The sequence below is a fragment of the Platichthys flesus genome, chromosome 5 (genome assembly GCF_949316205.1).
Source record: "Platichthys flesus chromosome 5, fPlaFle2.1, whole genome shotgun sequence".
Classification (NCBI taxonomy): Eukaryota; Metazoa; Chordata; class Actinopteri; order Pleuronectiformes; family Pleuronectidae; genus Platichthys; species Platichthys flesus.
Window position 1 is genome coordinate 3,917,292 of NC_084949.1, and position 23,617 is coordinate 3,940,908.

At 38.7% G+C, this 23,617-nt stretch overlaps 1 protein-coding gene across 1 annotated transcript; it reads left to right on the forward strand.

Annotated features, from left to right (window-relative positions):
* Positions 1–431: 431 nt before the first annotated feature.
* LOC133953592 (integrin alpha-M-like) lies at positions 432–17,933 on the forward strand. Its single transcript, XM_062387577.1, has 31 exons — positions 432–1,011; positions 2,224–2,341; positions 2,655–2,746; positions 2,908–2,990; positions 3,082–3,196; positions 3,298–3,428; positions 3,540–3,682; positions 3,914–4,061; positions 4,998–5,133; positions 5,237–5,310; positions 5,592–5,709; positions 5,907–6,049; positions 6,668–6,814; positions 6,918–7,115; positions 7,741–7,871; positions 9,302–9,459; positions 9,555–9,718; positions 10,458–10,574; positions 11,124–11,194; positions 11,280–11,421; positions 12,051–12,149; positions 12,266–12,345; positions 13,565–13,645; positions 13,787–13,862; positions 15,091–15,198; positions 15,294–15,332; positions 15,420–15,545; positions 15,639–15,752; positions 15,842–15,913; positions 16,013–16,123; positions 16,292–17,933. Exons 1-31 carry the CDS (start codon positions 954–956, stop codon positions 16,517–16,519), a joined length of 3,621 nt encoding a protein of 1,206 aa, XP_062243561.1. The 5' UTR covers positions 432–953; the 3' UTR covers positions 16,520–17,933.
* The last annotated feature ends 5,684 nt before the right edge of the window (positions 17,934–23,617 follow it).

Consider the following 23,617-nt stretch of genomic DNA (forward strand, 5'->3'; position numbering starts at 1 on the left):
TATTAAGAAGAATGTGCTTGATTAATTCACATCCTGTTCCCTGATTTTGGTATAAGGATCGAAGGAGAACAGAAACTAGTCTGTTTTTTCAGCCAGGGCCAAACAGACAGTGTCGTGTCGTAAACAACGACATATTCAAATCTGCAGTTACAACAAGAAACAGCATTCACAAGTCAAAACTGTCCAAGTGGTTACAGAGACTTTTTAAATGAAATGAAGATTCAGGAAGAAGTTTGGCACAATCAAAAACATACTATTCTTATTTGAATTTTTTTTTTAGAAAGTGCTGTCAAATAAAGTGATATTGCTAATTCACTTCCTTTGCCAACGGAAATGTAAAACATGGTATAACTATTTTGCAGGGGCAGATCCAGAGTGGGGCCCAGGGGCACTGGCCACAGAAGATACACATATACAATGTTTCCCTCCTAACTTGAATTGATTAAAGTGTGGTGGGCAAAGAAAAAAAATGACATGTTCAATGTCAAGAATAGATTTTGTGTAAATCATTTTGTCACATTTCACCATAGCTTTCACTTAAATATAATACTTCTTCCATCACTGGATGTAAACCAGGACAACTTTTCTGCATTCAAGTGATGGTTTCACTATCACAGCAAGTTTCTCACACGTTTTAATTTAACATCATCATCCTGTTATGAGAATCCTGTGCTAATAATGTCTTGGCCTCCGGAGCTGTCAATTAATAACCACCAGTTTCCTTTATCTTTTTGTTACTGTAACAATGAGTGAGAAATAAAGTATTTCAGAGCAACAAAAGAAAAGAGGAAGGGTGAGGGAAGAGATACATTTTGCTGAGAGCATTGCTGAGAGAGGAGAAGTGTCACAACCACCTGTTACGGAAACACCCTCATTAAAACAGCGCACAGGAAGTGTTGCACATAGGGTTTAAACGTGTCAAAGCAGCACCATCTTTAGCCTTGAGAAGATTGATGTTGAAGATGAGAGACCAGCGTCATATTTTCCTGCTCACCTACATGGTGGCGCTTGGTGAGAAAATAATATTTCCTTCATTTATCGGACAGAACTTCTCCATGAGATTGAGGGGGTTTGTGCTCTTTGTGAGTTTTGGAAAATTGTGTATTTGAGTATTTGAGGCTTGAAACTAATAGATTTTTTTTTGTCATTTTGAAAAAAAAATCTATTTTATGTAAAGTTGCAAAACCTTATAAATGGACTCTTTCAACTTGAATATTTGGTGCTGAGCAGGTATAGTTAAGTAAATGGGTTTTAAGGGCTTTTAGAAAATAGCTGCCTGATGCTATTCTTGGAAATGACACGTATGAGAGAGAACAAACAGCAGAGCTGGGCTGTGCATTCTCTGTGAGTTTGTTTACGACACCTTTCTATTTATACATTTGATTTAAAAAATATGCAAAAGATGATTACTACAGCTTCAAGTAAACATAAATAGACAGGTAAAAACAGCTTTTAAAGCTTTACTTATTTGACAATACATACATAATAAAATGACAAATAAAGTTAACAAAGAATGGAAGGCTCTGGTGAATCAAGATTTCCTTGAACATTTGCAATATTCATATCCTCCCAAATCAATGCTGCTTGAGAACAGTGCATTTAAGGTTTAATTGTACAATAATGCTGTGAACGTTATTTTTCACATAAGTGAATCTACACTGCATGTGTGGAAAGTCAAGAAGATCATATGATGCCAGTGTCAGTTTAGCTGAATATCAGTTGAATATATCAGTTGAAATGAAGAGGAACTGTCACCATTTGAGTTGCCGTGGGTTTGGAAAAGGAAGAAGATGTAGAAATGCAATTTCTTTTTCTGCTGCATTAATTCTGATCCTTTTTAAACTTTTCTTGTGAGAATGGCTGTAATATTAGAAAACAAGACTATATTATAGTATACTATATATATCAAACTATCAAGGTAAGTATGTAAGTATGTGTTCGTGTTCTAGGAAATAAATGTGAAAATGTGTGAGAGCATGAAGTTGGATGGATATGAAACCAGTTGCCTCAGATCTACTTTTCTTCGATAAAAAATGTATATGATCATTTGTGCAGAATTTTTTGTTAAGTCTGAAAAAAAATAACTGTAAAAACACTGTAGCCCTAAAGTAGATAAATGTTTTCTTAACATAGTGCTGAGACCTATACAAGTTTAAATACAATATTTAAACTGTTATTATTACTACTACTGAATTAGATTAAATATTTATTTTTTTATTGCAGCCACCCCTCTTTCTTTGGCTTTCAACATTGATGCAAAAAATCCCGATATCTATGCTGGTGAAAAGAAAGATTTCTTTGGATACAAAGTGCTTCAGTTCACGTCCGGCTCAGACAAAGGGTAAGTTTGCATGTTCAACCTGGAGGTGCAGTTGATTATTACTGTTGCTGATATCGCCGCGATCCTTATGACTCTAGATCCGGAAGATAAATGAGGTTTCCTTCGACTGCACAGATGTGAATAACTGTCAGACATTATTCTTGATCACTTTGACGGATGCATCCAGATTTTGCTGTTCCTCACAAAAGCATGACTTCACATCCTGCTTCACACAGAGAGCATTTTCTTTGTGTTGAAATGGTGCTGCTGCTGCCACCGGGATTACTTCAATGGTTCAGACGACTGTTTTCATGGTTGTTCACCTCGTTCTCAGGATAATCGTCACTGCGCCGCTGCAGCTCAATGGATCTGGAGGAGTATGCAGACCTTACAAAAACCAGAGCACCCAGTGTTTCAATGCTGAAGGTATACAAATACAGTGTTGAATACAGTCAATGTTGCACAATTAACCAAACACAAATCACACTTCTCAACAGTAAAGGAATATGAGGCATAAAATAGAGACTTGATAATGTAGCTGAAATGCTTTGCATTATTCTAGTACTAATTCAATGCTACTGTTTCAGACATTACTGTGAAACACGAAACGTTACCAGTGAAGCTCCTCGGCCTGTCGATCACCGCAGACTCCACAAGCTCCCAGTTCATAGTAAGAAAATCACAGAGGCCAATAATTAGATACAACCATTACAATCATTATGATGAATATAATTTCCTTTACCTCTTATGTTTGGACTTAGGTTTGCAGCCCAAGTGTAGCCCATGAATGTAATGACAACTCCTATCTGAACAGTGTGTGTTACAACATGACATATAGTCTTCAGACAACCTCCAATTTCACTCCTGCTTTCCAAGGTAAGAGATGATGAAAGACTGGAAATGTCTCCATTGCTCACATCTTGTTCTTCATGTTTTTGTCCGAACAAAATGTATTTATCATACGTGTTACTTTTCAGAATGTACCAAAAAGACAGTGGACCTTGTCTTTCTGGTTGATGGATCAGGCAGTATGACCGAAGATGAGTTCAACCAAAATAAAGTTTTCATAGTGGATATAATGAACAGCCTTAAGAACACATCAATCAAGGTCACTGCTCCACTGCAACATAAAGAAGTTCATGACTTTTATTTGTTGAATTATATACAAATGGTGTTATGTTAAATTATATTGTGTTGTCTGTTTCATGCATTTTTCCAGTTCTCAGCAGTTCAGTTCTCCTCATACCACAGAACAGTATTTGATTTCAACGACTATCAAGATGGCAAAGCTCTTGACAAACTTATGAAAGAACCCCACATGGAGGATCTGACCAACACACATGGAGCCCTCGAATTTGTGATGTGAGTTCAGTGATATTAAACATACAGTTTCAAACTCTCAATCTGGGATGTTCAAGGAATCATGTCGACATTACTGTTGAGGGATATCACTCATCATCAGAGCTGGTCCAGTGCCACATAAGATCATGAGCATGTTAATTAAGATATAATCGCTTATTTATTCATTTTCATAGATGGAGTTTTGTTTATTCCGAGCATTTAAAAAAACACTTTACTATTTGTTTGTTTCAGGAAAAATACACTGGAAAACGGAGCTGCAGGTGCCTCTCCTGATGCAATTAAAGTTCTGGTTATAATCACAGATGGTGATCCCAGTGACACAAACAATGGGATTATTGAAAAATATGATGAGAAACAGATCATTCGCTTTGTCATTGGGGTAAGATGACATGATATGTTTTATTACTCTATCTTATTTATATTACTAGTTCAATTGTTCTCTTGTCCTGTGTTCATCTTGTTGAGCTACTGTTCAAGTGTGTGGTTTATATACTGTGTATATATATATATATATATATATATATATAGGGTGAACTCGGGTAATATAGGATATTTCTTTAATTTTGACTTCTGCTTATTCCCGAAGAAAGAATGGAGCATGGAGATCTCATAGAGGAGACTTCTAGGGTTCTTTGTGCCAAAAAAGAAAATCCTGCCTGAATTTGATAGTCTGCCAGAGATCCCTTGGTAACCTGGGACATTTCTATTAGGCTTTAAAAAAAGCACTGCAGTTATAATTTAATGAATTTAATTACAGAGGTCAGCAATCCATCTTCAGACCCAAGTTCACAACTTGTAAAACCAAAAGCTCTGCAGTTCAGCTTGATATGAAGCATTGCAGCAACAAACCAACATTGTGCTTTATTTCTAGAGACAAACTCCTAAAAAGGAAGTGATTCTGTGAATGGTACTGCGTTGAAGTTTGGCCTCAGGTCATCAAAATGACCGGTTTTGACTGCTGCTGTTGTTTATAAGAGGAATTAGACTCTAAGACTTGGAAGAAGATGTGTTGAATCTGGTAAATAAACTGAGGACACACTGTCCCGCCCCTTCTGACTGCTACAGAGAGCTGGTCACCTGTTTATCCCATTTGTATTCATATTGAATGCATTGAGCTCATGAAACTCCTACTGAGATGCACCATTGCACTTCTCAGAAAAGAACGGAAATGTTTTACCAGCAACGCTTAAGTGTTTCCTCTTTAAATGGTAGTGTAACAATCATGTTAGAGCTCAGCCTTTCAGCCTGTGCTGTGACTCTTTACGAGCTCAAACTAAGACGTGGGTCATAATATGAATCTGCATTCTGATTTCAGGTCAAAGAGGCTACGTTAGAAAAATTCACAGCCATTGCTTCAAAACCAACAGACCTATATGCCTTTAAAATCGAGGACTACAACGGACTGAAAGGAATACTGGAAAACTTCCAAAAGAGGATTTTTAAAATGGAAGGTGATATTGGATATTTTTCTTTCCTCTCTATCAAACAATGTTACAACTAAAACCATTGCATATACACACCAATACTAGTGAACTAGTTTTATTCCATATTTAGGCTCCAGTGTGGCTCGGGGAGGAGACTTGACGGAGGAAATGGCTCAGAGTGGATTCAGTGCTGTCGTCTATAACGTGAGTAAAGTGAAAAAAGACAACTCTGAGCACATTCTAAAACCCAGTGGTTTTCAATCACAGGTGCAGACAAACAGTAGAGTGTATTACATCCTGTCTTGTTGAGGGACCACTGTTTACAATCTTCCATTGTTTCTTCTGGATGAAACAACCATTCTCTAGTGCCTCAGTGGACCAACCAGTTTGACAGCAGTAGTTCATACTGAGCAGTCGACACAGCACCCTCTGGTAGCTCCACTTTTCTCTGTGCTCGGACTAGACCTGCATTTCTCTGTTGACAGAATACATTGATCCTGGGTTCAGTGGGCTCAAAGAGCTGGGGGGGCTCTCTCCGAGAGATCCATGAAGGAAAAGAAACACAAATTGAAGATCCACCAATGAAGAAGGACTCCTACATGGGTATAGTCACATAACAATCATTAACATTTCACCTGCCCCTTTATTAAAATAGTTTATTTTGGCAGGAGACATGCAATGGTAAATGGCGATGTAACTGACAGTTAAAATAGCTTTGTATTGTAAAAAAATGGGCTTCTTAAAAATAAACATCTTGTGTGAGTGACATTTTGTGTTGTAAGTGACGGTCACTGTTGCAGGATACTCCATCTCTGTTGGCAAGAGGGACAATGCTTCTCTATACTTTGCGGGTGCACCAAGATTTGAGCACACAGGACAAGTCTTACTTTTCAGACGTGATGGTGGTAATTGGGCCGCAGCCCAAACACTAAATGGTACCCAGGTAGGTCCACTGTCTTGAAAAGGTTGTTTATAATATAAGTTATGGAACCATAATAACATAAACGTTTTGCTTAACGTGGTAATTCTGCTAAATCTGCCAGTGCAAGTTAACAAACGTCTTTTTGTTAAGCAGCCCTTTGAGGCCGTATCAATCTTCTTATGGTCATTTTTCATTAAAGTAGCTGTTCAATGATGAACAAGAATGTGTGCAAGGTGCAGGTTTACTTCCACCTCTGAGACAGCATTGCCATAACCCCTCACATATACATCTACTGTGAAGAGATATCAGCTTTTACTTTGCAAAGTTACTCAGAAAGCATCATGTAACAGGTGACCAGGCCCTGTTAGTGTTTTTCATTGAAGCAATCAAGGACATCAGCTAAATCATCATGCAGCAAAGTTGCACCATTTTTGAGGTTTTGAAGAGGAAACCAGAAAACTCCCTTGCACTAGCCACTCTTCTTTTTATTTTTTTAGTAATCGTGTGAGAAAATTACAGATATCTTGTAAGCACAATACATGATTATCCTTACTCTACTAAAATAGATGTAGGTTTTTCAAAAATGTTTTAGCAAGTGCATGTTTAGACACTCTGCATTTGTATGCCCCACATTTTCAGATTGGCTCCTACTTTGGTGCAGAGCTGTGCTCAGTAGATATCGACTCAGATGGTAACACTGACTTCCTGTTGGTGGGAGCTCCCCTGTTCTATCAGCCCCATGAGAAGAAAGAAGGCCGGATATATGTCTACATTCTGTCTGAGAAGGTGGGGGCAGCGATAAAGCTTCACGTAAACTGTGATGCTTCTTTTTTGTTCCCCTCACTTTTTAATTGATGCATTTGTTTTCATAATGAATTGACTTCTACAGATGCAGCTGGAAACTGTACTAAATGTGACAGCACCATCCATGGGCAGATTTGGCACCACCATTTCCAGCCTTGCGGATCTTAACGGAGACGAACTCCGAGACGTTGCTGTTGGAGCCCCCCTTGAGGATGATAACAGAGGGGCTGTTTACATCTACCTTGGTGACAGACGCCATGGGATACGCAGCAATTTCAGCCAGGTGAGCTCATCACTGACATGCTGTGGGTAGATTCATCAACAACACATCAACCAGTGGTGCATCAAGGAAACCCAGTGAATACAGCATTAAGATGAACCACAATTGCAACAGGTCACATCCACCAAGGGGACGTTTGTTGATTCTTCCTAATTTCCTGTCATCTCCATACGGTCTGTCAAAATCTTTGATAGATATGTATTTATTCCCCATTACACAGAATAAAACTGTCTGTTGAATCAAAAAAAAAAACTCACATCTTCTAAAGGACATGACTTATTTAAGGACGATATTATCATCAGAACATTTCTCAGTTGTTTCAGTTTGTTTCATAAAAACTCATTTGAGTTTTTATGAAAAGTGAAGGTTAACAGAGGTTCTCTATCATGTTTGGAAGGGGAGGGTGAGGTGAGGGGTATTCAGAACATGACACTTCACCACTAGATTTCTCCCTGATATCCAACATCTTGTACGATCCTTTTGGCTCCTTTTTGGTAGTGAGCATAATGGCTGCAACGTGGTTTCGTAGATGTTGCACCATTTATAGAGCATCATCTGTTTCCACCACCTCTCTAATGGGTAACTTAGAATTTTTGCTCACTTTCAATTTTCCAATCTGTTATTCCAGAGAATCATGGGACAGGAAATAAAAACTGAGATGAGATTCTTCGGACAGGCCATTGATGGGGGCATTGACCTCGGAGAGGACGGACTTCCAGATATTTTGATCGGATCCCAGGGCATGGCTGTTGTCTTGAGGTATGGATACTGTGTAGATTAAAGGGTCAGTGTGTTAGATTTAGGTGAAAGGATCTATTGGCAGAAAGTGAATATAATATAATCCTAGTGATGTTTTCATGAGTGTGTTTCATCTTAGCTAGCCCTTTTCTCCTTAAAACCTACCTTTACATCCACACATACAAACACACTCACAAGACCACAACGTTGCAATTAGAACTATATTAACATCACACACACTGTATCAGCAACTACCCCTAACCAGCTTTGGGGGGGGCCCAGCTTGCAAAAATTTGAGAACCCTGATCTAAGTTGTACGAATCATTGTTTTATTTACCCTAGAATGGGCCCCCTATATTTAAATGTTTTGCCATGTTTTTTTACAGTAGCCCAGACTGGACCAACTACAACACTGTTGAGTTTTTATGGCTACTGAAGGTTAACAGAGGTTCTTTGTCATGTTTACAAGGGGAGAGTGGGGTGAGGGGTATTCAGCTAAGACATGCAACTTCATCACTAGATGTAACTAAATACTACACACTGAACCTTAACGAGTATGGCCAAGTCTGAATCAGAATCAGATAAAAGATGATTTTTGAGAGAACACCTTACCTGAGAACCTACTAAGCACTATAAGTTACCTATAAAATATTAATTAAATGTTATGAATGAAAGAAATTAGAATATCAAATCTGTTCACAGACAAATACACAATACATCTAGATAATGTTTCTTAAGCTGATTTTCAAATATAGGTCCTTTTTTTATGCAGTTGCAATATTTTCACATTAATAAAAAAAAAAACAGCATGGTTTTCATCCAGGCAGGTGTCAAGCAGGTCTGAAGGCACTAATATCAACCGTCTCCTATATGACCTACCAAAATATGTTTCAACTCTATGCACTAGTGTACCATCATCCTTTAAAATAAGCGTCTTGTAATGGAAATTTACTTAATAACTTCTCAGTTTATTCTTACAACATTTCCATCTAGGGCACAGCTTAACATAAACTTTATAGTGCACCCACTTTCTAGCATCTGAGCCCATTGTCTTTTCATGTATTGCAGAAGTTGATCCTGAGTTCATCTGAATTCTAGTGACCTTTGCTTTAGTCTTTGGTTGGACTGTGTTTGTCCTTTTTTTGAAGAACACTCAGCCTAACCACCTAACCATACATGATACTACAGACTTTATGTTCCAATCACAGACAATACATTCACACACATCGCCCCCCTGGGTATTTTGGGTCAGGAGGTAGCCTTCATCTCACTTTCAACCTCCACCTTGCCTGTGTGATCCTTTCTGCAGACAGCTTTTACGAATAAACTTACAAAGACAACTTGTCTAAGAACCTTGTTTGTTGAACAATTTTCCACCACAGTCTAATAATACGTTTTGTATTTCTTAAAATTAATTTCATAAATTTATATCTTTAATCAATATCTTTCAGGTCCCGTCCTGTCTTCAACATCACCGCACATCTCTCTTTTCTTCCTAAGGAAATAAGCACTGAGAAGATTAACTGTGTGGACAAAACAGATGGTGATTTACCCATGGGGACCTTACATGTCTGCTTTGAAATGGTAGAAAGCACAAAGAGCAAAGCCGGTAAGGACTGGAGCCAATGAACAGATTTATTAAGGGCTGCCAATAGTGCACACCCTATCAATGAGGTACTTTAATCTTGCTGTGTGTCCTTATAGACGTGATGAGCTCAGGACTGAACATCTCATACATCCTTAATGTGGATCCAGTGAGACAAACCCACCGAGGTTTCTTTGGAAAAGACAAGAAAGCCAGGAGTCTAACTTCCACCTGCAACCTGATGGCTAATGCAACTTGCTTTGAGCACTCTGTCAACATGCCTGTATGGAGACCAATTCATTCACACTCATACTCTACTCATATGTTTTAGATCACCTACCAGTTCTGTATAAATATCATCCATGTCGCTACACCTTAGCTAGTAAATTAGTAAATTGCTTCCATAACCAACACCAGTGGTTCTGAAATTAGGATCAGAGGACCCTGGGAGGTTGATGGAAATTCGCTCATTAAAATTATCATGATATATGAGTATTCTTTGTTGACAACAATCATAATATATGTTGAACATCTTTCTAAAAAATTTTTTTAGTTGTTCTCACAAAACTTGTAGAAATATGAAAAGTAGGTTGTGTCCAATTATTTCAAGGGACGTGTGTGAGGGGTCCTCGCAATATTTTCTATGGGAGACCTTGGCCAGAAAAAAATGTAGGACCTCTGCTTTGAGCACATGACCTCTGCAACAGACACTTCCAAATTGTGCATAGTTGTGTTTTTACAATTCGCTTAAGGTTTTTAACACATTGTCTCAGGTAACAGAAATTTGCCTCTGAGAAAAACACTGAAATGTTTGCTATCAGTATTGAAATCTGCTGCATGCTTTAATTTACTTGTTTTCTATTGTTGTTGTTATTCAAACTCAAATACTCAGCGACCCACCTCTCCATGTAGCAAATATCTTTTCTCATGTTCATGCTGAAATCAATTTCTAAAATGAAAAATCTCTGCTTTGTGAATATGTCTTCAACAATATGCAGATGACTTCTTTTCCTTTCTCATAGAAATGTCTGAAAGACACTTATTCACCCATCAGCATCAAATTCAACTTTTCCCAAGTCGACAGTGAGAGTGCGAGTGCCGTCCTGAACGTGGACAGCAGAAGGTCGGCTACTGTTGAGGTATGTGCACTGCAGAAAGCTGCAGACCGTCACACAGAGTTGTATCCTTTTATCCTTGTCTCCTTACAGGCTAAGGTGAAATGGATGTCCCACAAAATCCTCCTGATTTCAAACATATTTTAAAATTGCAATTTTCAAAAAAACGTACTGGAAATGCTGAAATATAATCGGAAAACCATTATGAATGACTGTGGTGGAAAACAATTCTATCGATAAAAGCAAAATGTGAACTGGACCTTTTAAATAAATCATGATGTTTATAGATCAAGTGACTTAAAACTTCACACAAGCTTCTGCTAAGGGACAGGAACATCAACATATCTGTGTGGAGCGATATGAAAACTTTATAGTTACTCATTTCGACATTAAATAAACCCAAATGCTATACATCAGGTTTTCCAAACCTTTTTTTATACTGTTCATGTTTAACTAAAATAGTTTCATTTGCTTGTTCTATTATCATTTAATGGCACCTAAGTAAAACATGTAGTGCAACTATCTGCTTTAGCCCTGTATTTTCAAATAAGCAGCAATCTCTTTTTTCTACAGGTTCCCTTTGAAAAGCAATGTGCAAAAAACGACAACTGTGTTGCTGAACTGGAGGTGGATTTCAACTTCACGTACGTTCGACATGTGATCAAACACAGGGCAGCAACTGTAATGTTGGCATCGTGCAACCAGTAAGAAGTACTCTGTGTCTCCTAGGACCCCGGCCTTAATGGTGGCAGAAGATAGTTACTTCAACGTGACTGTAAAACTGTCCAATTATGGTGATGACTCATACAACACCAGCCTCACAATGCACTATCCTCCTGGCCTCTCCTTCTCCAGGATGACTATTACAGAGGTGATGTAAACATTTATTTTACTCTTATTTACATATGAGGGATATTCTCCATCTTTTCCTGTGGTCTGTCCCAACATCGATTTGCACTCAGTGACCACTTTACTGTTAGCAAACCACACAGGTCAAAAGTAATAAAGCAAATTCCGTTTCATTTTATGAAAAACATTAATTATAAAATCTTCATTGCAGATGAACCAACCAGTATAAATGTTCTGACTTCACTCTGCTCGATAGACTGTTTATAAAAAGCTCTGCACACAATGTCCAGCACACAAACAAGATAAAGTGAAAGTATATTGTAGAACTGCTGGGACATTTGGCCCCAAATGAATGATACAAATTAAGCCTAACCTAACATTTATTAAATTTATATTTGTCAAAACTACAACAACGCCTCCTGTCACAAAACAGAAACAGAACTGAAATTGTCTAGAGGATTTGAATACCACACAGGATGTGTGGGTTGTGAGGGGGAAAACGCTTCAATCACAGCATGCAGCACTGACAATAAATGCTAAAAGTTCAAACTCACGTAGATTACTAATTAACAGTCAAAGTCGTGCAAGTGTCACGGCATTGTATTTAAATGTAAAGCTCATCCTGCTTTGTTGATGTTTTTCTTAAAACAGGCGACTAGACCAACGCTCCACAGCTGTCATGATCTTGAAGGGGTGCTTGACAAAACTGTGTGCGGCGTCAGCCTTCCTGTGTATCGCAGCAGATCTGCTGTGAGTCAAACTGCACCCACTTCACAGCAGACAGAAGTGAACTACTATAAATGATGAACTCAAACTACTATGAACTTTGAAGAAGTTTGGTGACCTCTCTCTTTTTTTCTGTGAAGGCAACGTTTATAACTACTTTCTACATCCTAACCGGGTATGAGTGGAACGACACAATCCTGATGACCGTTACTGGAAGAAGGTAGAGGCCTTCTCATGAAATCCAACACACACAACAAAGCCAAACATTTTAATCAAAATACCATTTATTATCATTACAAATTATATTTGTGAAGCCCAAATTCAGAAATACCAATTTGCGTCATACAGCTTAACAAGGTTGGACAATCTCTGCCCTTCACCTTCAGCAAGAGTGAAAAGATTTAGAAACCTCAGAGAGAGACACATGTGAGGAATCCCTCTTCAAGGACAGACAGATTTGCAAAAGACGCCTCATGTACCAGAGAACATCAACAAAATAACCTTTACAGCATTCATGAAAAAATATGTTGTTGATAAAGGGAGAGGTGTGTCAAAGTTTAAAGGGTCCATATTGTGTAAAATACAATTTCTGGGCTTTTACTATCCGTAATGACTTTAAGGGGCTCAGTACTAACCCTCAAAGTATGACAACCGTCAATCTGGGTTCTTTTTCACTCAGTCCATTCCAAAAAATATGTTGTGGATAGGTTGTGTTTCCTACTTCCTCCCCTGTATGAGTCATATGGGATCGCACTTGTCTCTCAGCCCCACCCAGCCGGTACCAGTCCAGCCTCCGAACCCATCTCCTCTGCTCCCTGTCACCTTCAGCTTCATCACCACCCCCGTAATGGTATATGTAGGAATATTGTATATCTAAACAATCCAGTTCTTATTATTATCCGTCACAATCCATGACCACGATGTGGCCACAGAGTGATCCTGGATCTGCTTAGACAAAGCACATTCAAGTAAAGTCAAGTCAGAAACATGTATTGAAAAAATAAACACGTGTCATGTGTCCCCCGGCAATCTAAACTTATTACAGAAGAATTAAAGGACTTAGAGGTCTAAGACAGACCCGAACCAGCTCTAACTATAAGCTTTATCAATAAGGAAGGTTTCAAGTCGATTGATAAATGTAGAGGGTGTCTGCCTCCTGAACTGACACTGGGATATTATTCCACAGCAGAGGAGCTTAGATAGATAGATAGTTGACAGATAGATGTACTTTATTGTATTGCAACAGCATGTCAAGGGTATTTCACAAAGAGCTAACAAAAAATAAACATAACTGAGAACTCCTACAAGTGACTCATAGTTTTACCCCACTGACTTTCAGTACAAAAAGCCTTTTCTACTTTTAGAGATTTTAAAGATGACTAGTATGCCTGAATACTTAACTACCAGTTCTCACAATAATTGCTTTGTTGCTTCCCCAGTGATAACGCAAACATCACAGAGAGCAATACCGTGACCAAAATCATCCCAGTGCAATTTGAAATTAAAATGGGACTAACAGTGTAAGTATGGCTGTCTTAATAAATAACATTTTGTAATGGTAGCTCTTATATGCCCCAAGAATGTTATTTGATCGATTTGATAAATTTAATATTACATATTATATCCCACAGCACACTGTAATCATCTTGTGTTCTTTTCAGGAAAGAAGGCACCACCACCTATCTGAACTTCACAGCAGAAGAGGCAGCACCTAAAAAAATGGAGATTATATACAAGGTAAAAAACTTCTAAAAATCTGTCTTTCAATGTTCGCAACAAATATTCACGCAATGGGCTTCATTCTTTTGAACTGTTAAGTGTTTTGGGTGAGAAGCTGTTAAGACCCAACCCCCCACCCCTAACTTCTGTCTGGTAACAATACTACACATACCATAGTTATTAATTGGGAAGGTTGGCTTGTTACCAAGCAACAATTCACTACTATTAAAAAAAACATCTAGCATGATAATAGTAGCATACTCAATCAACCAATCATCAGCCAGACAGAGACTTGTATTGTGAACGTGCAAACCCAACAACCAACCATTCGAAGCTCTTCATTTAAACACTTGTCACAACAGCCTAAGTTTTTCAGATGAGTAGATTTATCTTCAAACCACTGAGCAGCTTGACAAATGATAAGTTACAATAAGTTAGGTTTACTGACAGGTGTGTAATATTTAAGAAGTGATTTCTATCAACCTTTCTGACAGGCGTTACATGTCGATATGTGATTTTCTAATCTTGATGACCTGTCAAAGCAATTTACAGTACATATTTGACATTCACACACATTCATATGGTGCATAAACTGTATGTGCAGCACTTTCTCTATCAAACATAATCACAAGCTAGCTTAGCAGCCATCAGAGGCCATTTGGTGTTCAGTAGCTTTCCCAAGGACTCACAGAATGTGGGAGACTAGGATCGAACTGCCGACTTTCTGGTTACTGGACAATCCACCTCATGATTCAGTTCAAGTTTATTGTATTTGAATACTCGCAAATCAAAACATACATGATCTCAAGGCACTTTACAAGTTAGGTCTCATAAAATTATGGAGAAATCCAACAGTTCCCATGACGAGCAAACACTAACCACATTATACACTGTCATGGTGAATTTGGCAGCAAACAGTTACCCACTTACTAACTCAACTTTCACTAGCTAGTTGCTGGATTTGCAGATTTGCAGAGGGCTGGTTGAATACATCATGAAAGTATAACCTAACATGTGTTCCTTTATGTAGGTTTGTATTAACTAAAAAATACACAAAATGCTAATCACTGGGCTTTAGGAGCCTGTAGCTATGTTTCTTTACAACAACCGGTTGAGCAGTTTCCTCAAAGACATGCCAGTAGCATCAATCTTGTCATCTGTCTAGACAGGAATATGAACGGGCGTATTTCCCTAAAATGTTGAACTAATCTTATTAAATGGACCAACTGTCTCTCACCATTCACAGATTGATAATCCAGGTTTTAAGGCTTTTCCTGTCAACGTGTCTCTGTTCTTCCCAACACAACTGGAACATAACTTTGAAATGAAGGATTATCAAGTGTCTGTCCAGGAGGTAATTTTTTCACTACCACAACACTCCTAACGGATAATGGTGCTGTGTATGAAATTCCAAACTCTTAATACTGCATTTAATTTCTCTCTTTTAAGGACAAAACTCAATGCAGAATCCCTGATCTCAAAACTGATGTAAGTGAAACATATGCAGTGTTGAAATATTGTCAATGAACATGTAATGAACCGACAAGTCTCAAATGAACCACTGCTGTGTTACAGCACTGCTCTCCAGGAGAACGCCACAAAATCATTGCATGTGACACATTCATCCTGGACAAGGAGTCCTCCACTGAGTTCACATTGTCAGGAGAAGCACATTTTAGGGGTCTCAAAAAGCATGCCGAGGTATGAAGCGACAACTGACACACTGACAGAATACATACCACGGTAAACCATTGATAGTGGTGAATATATATCTAATTAATGTGCACATTGCAGAATATTGCCTTTCTGAAACGATACACCGGAGACAGCGGGGAGGTGAAATTCAAAAGCTCCATAGGTGTTGAATTTGACGGGCAACATTACGTGCTGGTTTCTCGTAAACAAGAGGTTTGCTGATGTTCCACCACAGTACTATCCTTTCAAAGATGCTGATTTAAATTCCACGATACCTAATTTATCATGTTCATTAAAAACAGAGAAACGATGGATTCATGGAGACGTCTCATAAAACTTGCTCATGGAAAGACAACGATCCAACCATGAAATGGGTAAATTCAGTTTGTTTACAAACAGCTCAAACTATGAGGATTTTTAGATCCACAGACTTAAAGCTCAGGTTTCACTACAAAACCTTTTTCTGCCAACAGAGTGAAGTTCGGGTTGAGTTCATAATTCTCCCCAATCGACTGCTGATCATCTTTACTGGAGCTGGATTGGGTTTGTTGTTTCTCATCATAACCACAATCATCATGTGGAAGGTGAGAGATAATTTGTTAATCCACTTGTTCCCCATGCACCACTTGAAATATAAGTTACAGTCTTCAACCTTCATATTCAGAGCTGATGCTTGAATGTGAATAACTGAATTCAGGAGATTTAAACGATGGTTGTGATCTAATGATTTTTTTTCTTGCTTCCAACACAAGCTTGGCTGCTTCAAGAGGAAGACGTTTTATGAAGAAGAGGAGACAGATGCTGTTCTTCAGGCTGACAGTTCCAACGAGTTTGCCTTTGACCCCATAGTAGTCAGCCAATTGGAGACTGAGGGCAAATCTGACAAACCATCAGAGGAGAAATCGCTTCTTGTTGCTGACGAGGCCAAAGACGGCATCGCAGCAGCTGATGAAGAGGAGGGACTAGAGTATAAAAAGTAGTTTACAACCATGAAGGTGGGCTGACAAATGCCTGAACTCTGAAGGGTGCACCAGGCACATCATTATTAGTGAGCAAAATTACTGAAGGAACAGCTTGTAATTTTTGCAAATAGGCTTATTTGCTTCCTAGCTGAGAGTCAAAGAAGATACCACTCCAAATATGAAGCTGGAGCCACAAGATGGAGAGATTTGATTTGCATATAGATAAGACACAAAGGGAAGTGGTAGCTTGGCTCTGTTCAATGTAGCAACATCTGATAAACCAAGTAATTTTTGTTTTATCCATACAGTCCAAATATTACAAATTTGCCTCAAGGGTCTTTACAGATGTTCAACAAAATGACACCTTCTGTCCTTAAAGACTCAAACTGAAAAAATAAAAACGAAATAATGAAGGAAACCCGAAGAAAAGGAACTGAGGAGGGGTCCCTCCTACAGGACAGACTGACATGCAGTAGATATCATGTGTACATAATAGATCTACATTGCATTCTTACAAAATGGATAAACAGCATGGTCAAAATATAGATTGTAAATATACAAGAGGAATATGATATGGAAAAAAAAAATATGTTGTCGTTCTGTGATGTTTGTCCTTTGTACAGGAAAAACCCTTCTTTTTATTATCTCTCTCTGTACATTACTTGACCGCGTTTTGTAAAGATTTCTGTAACTGTTGACATGTCCATCAGATGGGACCTGGGCCACACGACCTGGAGTGGGGACAGACAAACCAAACACAGGAGGCCATGCACATCCTGAACACATAACCTCCAGCTCCCAGCTACTCTAGCTCACTGATTTTCCTCTTATATCTCGTTTTACAAAAACCTTCACTCAGTCACCACGGTGATATCTACATGTGGGACCTTGGTCACGTGATAACCGGTGCTCCTAAAGAGTGGATCCCCACAGAGAAGACAACCAACATCACAGCAACCGTGAGGAGCTCTATGAAGCTGGACAGGAATCTGATCCAACACCAGAAGCATCAGATTCAGACTGTTGACAGAAAACGCTCCATACATGACAGACCTGTTATCACATTACTGATGTCCCATACCTGCAATGGGTCGCATGATGACAACTGTGCAAAATAAATGCTTTTTTAGTTTTTTGGTCAAATTATGAAATGTTTTTGGAGCATTGTTATTCCATGAAATACCATGGTTGTGTTACATCAGGCACAACAAAGTTAAGTGAAAACATAACAAGTTTAAATTCCAGGTATGATCCCTGTGTCCGGCCTAGGGTGCCGTCTCTACTAATGTATATTTACACTTTAAAATACTGTATAGTCAGCCTTTACCTACTTGATCTTCTGCACAGGTTTTATCTCCTTGTTTATCCAATGTTGTGCCGTAATATTGTTACGTTTTTATGCTTTTTCAATAAAAAAATTAAAGTGAGAGAAAAAGAATGGGTGAGTGTGTAAGTTCAGCATTCAACATGTGTCACTGTGTGTTGTGTTGATTTTTGCTCGTTAAAAACTTCCAAACTGCTGGTGTACTAGCAAGCAACCATTTCAAAAAGATTGATCTGTCCAGAAAAATTGCTTTTCCTGACAATTGTGCAATTCTTTAAAAGCATGAAATCATATTATGTAATACTAAGATTGGTACTTTCCATGCTGAGAAATCTTTTTGAGGAACATTTATTTCAGGTATAGCCAGTTTGAAGCCTGGGCTAAAAAGTTCACATTAAGAGAAAACCCTTCAATTTTCATCAACAAAATAAGATGTATCTCGTTTCTTGTGATTCAGAACGTCACAGTGTAGAGATAATTAAGTAAAAACTGCAAAGCACTTACAAATTTGTTAAGTTTGATTAAGGGTCCATCAGGTGTGGTTCACTTAACACTATGTCTGGGACTCATAAGATTATTTGCACGCCAGTATTATTGAAAATAGCAGCAACCTCTGAGCTGACAACCTTTAAGTGGCTCAAGAAAGAAAAGTCAAATTATTCACCCAACAATTTGAATTTGAAATTGATCAGAAACTAACTCTTATTAAAAGTGACACAAATACTTGTAAACATATATTATACACAAAGCGCAGCCCATACCCTGCAGGAGGCGCACAAACTGTCTTTAAAAACGAGGCACTACCTGATGCTGATCTCATTAAGATTAAGATTAATCTTAAAATGCATTTATTAGTCCCAAATACATGCACAGACATGCACAGGCACACTTATGCAGGTAGGGGAATTTAATCTCTGCTTTTGACCCATCTGGTGCAGGACACACAGAGCAGTGAGCGACAATGTACGGCGCCCAGGGAGCAGATGTTGGGGGAGTAAGGTGCCTTGCTCAGGGGCACTAGACAGGGTAGGGAGAATCCTCTTGGATTTTTGGACAGATCAATCTAGGTTCGTCTTTTTGTTGTTTCTCCGTGGAGTCGAACCAGAGATGAACCAGAGACCTTTTCTGCCCATAGTCCAAGTTTCTGCCACTAGTCCACCGCCTCTCCATGATATGACCCATCCTCTGTCACAAGTTGACTTATTACATCATATTCCTGTTATGAAATCATTTTAATAAGCATGCATCATACACATATCTTACATAAATGCACAGCATACAAAGTTTGTGGTAGAGTATTGATGAAAGGTACTCATTATTCAAGTTGTAATTTACATACTTTACAACAATGAGAAACAATTTTTTTAAATTTTATTTGGCTTAATAAACCAGCATCTTTCCTTTCTTAATATGACTGTTTTACATCCGAACCTTCAAATATAATCTAACTAATTAAGTCTAATTAAATGCATTACATACTCACATTTACCAGTTTATCAGGGCATTTGTATTTTAAAAAGTAAATGTATCTGATTAACTGGTAATAAATACGAACGCAGCAGCAATATTGTTTGGATACACTAATATGATTCAATCAAAACCTTTGGCAAACATATGTATGATAAGTAAACAGGTCTGATTTTCACACTAAACATCCAAATAAATGTTAACACATACAGGTTATAGAGATCAGAAGATTCAGATAATAACTTCATCATCATGTGATCCAAGATGGCCGCATGTCTTTTGTCTCTGTCAGGTGTCTGTCTTGTTTTATTATTTTTATTTGGGATTTTTTAGGATTTTTTAGGATTTTTGTGCTGATGAATGGTCAACTCTCAAAGGTCTGTGGATTATTCATGTTTTTGTCTGCTTTGGAAGGCTGCTCTGCCTTGTATGCTTCAGCCTGTTCCTTCTGATTGTGGACTGAGTTGCTAGCCGTAGCCGTGGCCTGTTCTGAGCTTCTTGGAACTGTGAGGTGTGATTGATTTTCTGCCTGGTGCTGCTGTGGTTGGGCTTGAGATTGGTGCTAACAGCAGCATACAGCAGTTCTGCAGCCTGAGGCCTTTTCCATCCACCCTAATCTGCAGCCTGAGACTCGCTTCATTATCCTGCTGGGATACACCGTTTCTTGCCCCTGGTTTTCTCTCTTGGGACTGAACTCTATGCTGGTACTATGTGTTCTCTTTTCATGGTCCTCATCGCTACTGTGATTCTCTCGGATTCTGGGTTAACCAGCTACCATGGGGAGTGCACATCAGGTATTGTGCTCTCTCCTCCAATCATTCCAAACCCTGAAACCAATAACTTGCTCAGTGAACGAACTGAACAAGTGCTGACCCATTCTTATTTGGATCCTTTTGTCTTTGCACAATGGTTATGTCTTGTTTGCACCTCTGTCCTGGATTCAAACTTTTTACAGTCTGATAAGTCTCTTGTCATGTTGCATGCTAGATTACACTCCAAAACAGAAACACACAGCAACCCTGAAATTAGTAGGAAAAGATTTCTGTTGCTTCTTTTACTCTTGGTTTCTGGTATCCAGCCAAATCCGGGTCCTGGCACTGCTATTTGTTACACACCTGCTGAATTTAAGGATAGGACCGGGCTAGGTCCATCTGAATATTCATAGTCTGCCATCAAAGATTGATATGCTGCATATCTGGGCAAAATCAACTAATGCAGATGTCATTGTTCTGTCGGAAACGTGGCTCAGTAAATCTTATTCTGACAAAGCAATCAAAGGGTATAATGTATTTAGGGCTGACCGTCCTAGGAAAGGGGGCGGGGTTGCAATTTATTGTAAATCAAAATTTAATGTAAATGTCCTGCAGTCCAAATCAATCAATAAACAGTTTGAATTCTTAGCCATAAAACTTGACATTTCAAATGGGTTTTCCATCACTGTTGTGGGCTGCTATAGACCCCCATCAGCTACTGCTGAAGCGCTAACTCCTCTGAATCAGCCATTAGCTGAACTGACCTATAATGAAATAATATTAACTGGTGATCTAAATTGGGATTGGCTAAATTCTAACTCTGATGCCTTCAAAGATTCCTGTGTTTCATTGAATCTTATGCAGCTCATTGAAAGCCCCACACACCCCAATTTGAAGTGTCCAGATAAATCATCTTTAATTGACTTGTTCTTGACTAATGTCAGGTGTTTTTGCAAATGATATTAGTTACCACTGTGTGATTGCTGCAGTCAGAAATGCCAAAGTTCCAAAATCCAAACCTCGTATTTTGATAAAACGTAATATGAGGGCCTTTGTTGAACAGGCATTCTTCCATGATTTATATGATCTTAACTGGATCGTATTGAATTAATTAATGATGTAGAGACTGCATGGTAATTTTTCTCTGAAGGTTTATCTTCCCTGCTTGATAAGCATGCTCCCTTCAGAAGATATAAGGTTAAGGGGAGGGATAATCCCTGGTTCACGCCGATTTAGCCGATCTACTGCATAATAGAAATCTTGCCTTGGCTAAGGCCCGAAAGACACAGTCTGAGGTAGATAAACTTATATTTAGGCAACTCAGAAATAGTTTTACCTTTCTAATTAAAAAAGCAAAGTCCATAGAGCTCTTTGCGCTCATGATATCAGTAAATCTGCAGGCCCAGATCACTTGGAACCATATTTCTTAAAGTTAGCAGCTGATTTTATTGCCAAACCGCTCCAATATCTTTTTAACCTCACTATCACTACAAATTGTATTCCTGAAATTTGGAAAGTCGCTTACGTCCTTCCCCTTTTGAAAGACCCTACTTGGTTGAATAATTATCGACCCATCTCCATGTTGTCCATCCTGTCAAAGGTCCTTGAAGGTCTAGTAAACGATCAGTTGAAAGATTTTCTCCATACTAACAAAATTCTCTCCCCATACCAATCCGGCTTTAGGAAACAACACAGCACAACTACAGCCTCACTCAAACTCACTAATGATATAATAGAGTGGCTGGATCAAAAGAAAGTGTGCACAGCTCTCTTTGTTGACCTTTCTGAGGCCTTTGACACATTGGATCATTCCATTCTGAAGCAACGGCTGCTTGATATAGGTTTATCTGAGCAGGCTGTTGGCTGGTTTAATAATTATCTGTCTAATAGAAAACAATGTGTTTGTTTTGAAGGCAGCTCATCCACACTGCTAAATGTCTCTACTGGTGTGCCACAAGGCTCAGTTCTGGGCCCGATTCTGTTTGTTATTTATGTAAATACATTACATCCCAACGTAACGTCCCAAATGCCCAATTTCATTTTCATGCTGATGACACAGTTATATACTGTTGTGGCACCACTCTTGCCGAAGCCCTTGGCAACTTACAAATTGCTTTTGACCTTGTGGAAAATCAGCTCATTGAACTAAGACTTGTCTTGAATACCGCCAAAACCAAACTGTTGATATTTTTCAAACGGCAGGAAAGTGCCTGTGTCACCAGTATTTTGTCATTGCAAGGGTATGATATTGAACTTGTGAACTGTTACAAGTATCTCGGTATTTTAATTTATGATCGACTTTCTTTTAAACAACATGTAGAAAATCTGGTAAAAAAACTGTGAAACTGGGGTTCTTATTCCGTCACAAATCTTGTTTTTCTTTTTTTACCAGAAAAAAGTTGATTGCAACACTTTCCTCCCTGTACTTGATTACAGTGATCTCTTATATATGAATGCCCCAGCAAACTGTCTGTGTTCTCTTGACACTGTATATCATGGTGCCTTAAGGTTTGTCACTGGTTGTAAAGCCCTCACTCACCGCTGCATCTTATATGCTCGAGTTGAGTGGCCATCGCTGGCAGCATGCCGCCTTATACATTGGCATATTTTTTTTTATAAAGCTATCTTGGGTCTGCTCCCCCACTACTTATGTAATTACATCTTTAAATCCCAGAGCAATTACAGCTTACGTTCAAATGAGTTTTATTTATTAATTATGCCCAAAGTTCACTCTGAATTTGGTAAGCACTGTTTTAAGTTGGCTGCACCTGCTGCTTGGAATGCACTGCAAAAAACTCTAAAGTTAAAGGAGCTCATAAACCTTGAAACTTTGAAGACTTGTGTGAGAGAAATTGGAGCGGCTTCATACCGCACTAGTTCTTGTTTTGGTGGGAATCCGGAGCTTTAATCCTTCTGCCTTATATATATATTTTTTTTAAATGTATTTTATCTGTGTTATGTGATTTCTGTGTGTCTTGTGACTGTTGACATTTTTTTATATGCTTCCCTTGGAAAAGAAGTCATTGTATCTCAACAGGACCGACCTGGTTAAATAAAGGCAAATAAAAATAAAATAAAAACTACATTCACTTTCACTGTTTCAACATTGGTGCTAGAAGAATAAATTATTACGTTTTTCAAGATTGTTAGAGATACAACAAAAGTGTGTTAATGTTAATGCCCAAGGTTGAAAACAGTGGTGTCTAAACTATTAAAAAGGTCTTTGATGGGTGTGACCGACACTGCACTTCCCCAAATTTCCTTCCTCTGAATTGTTCTTCAGTCTCCGCCTGACGTGATGCTGTGTCTGAATGGCAGGAGCATGTGCCAGAGTTTCTGACCTGAGACTCAGTCCTAGCTGGAGGACTGAAGGTCGACCTGACTGTTGCCTCCACAGAGAAGAGAGAGGTCTGAGAAGAGGGCTGATGCTCTGTGGAGTGGGCAACACTCTTCTCAGTGGACTGTTGCTGGGAAAACGGAGTCTGAGGAGCACATTACACACAGAGGCACAAAGTCATCAGCTGCCACACACAACATATACTTTTGAGTAAACAGTTGCTCATTAGAAGAATT

Bases quoted from the DNA above. Each gene is read 5' to 3' on its own strand.
- LOC133953592 (XM_062387577.1), top strand. From the start codon at position 954: ATGTTGAAGATGAGAGACCAGCGTCATATTTTCCTGCTCACCTACATG. The intron at 13,863-15,090 runs GTAAAAAACTTC...CACCATTCACAG, and splicing joins AAATGGAGATTATATACAAG to ATTGATAATCCAGGTTTTAA. The intron at 15,546-15,638 runs GTATGAAGCGAC...TGCACATTGCAG, and splicing joins GTCTCAAAAAGCATGCCGAG to AATATTGCCTTTCTGAAACG.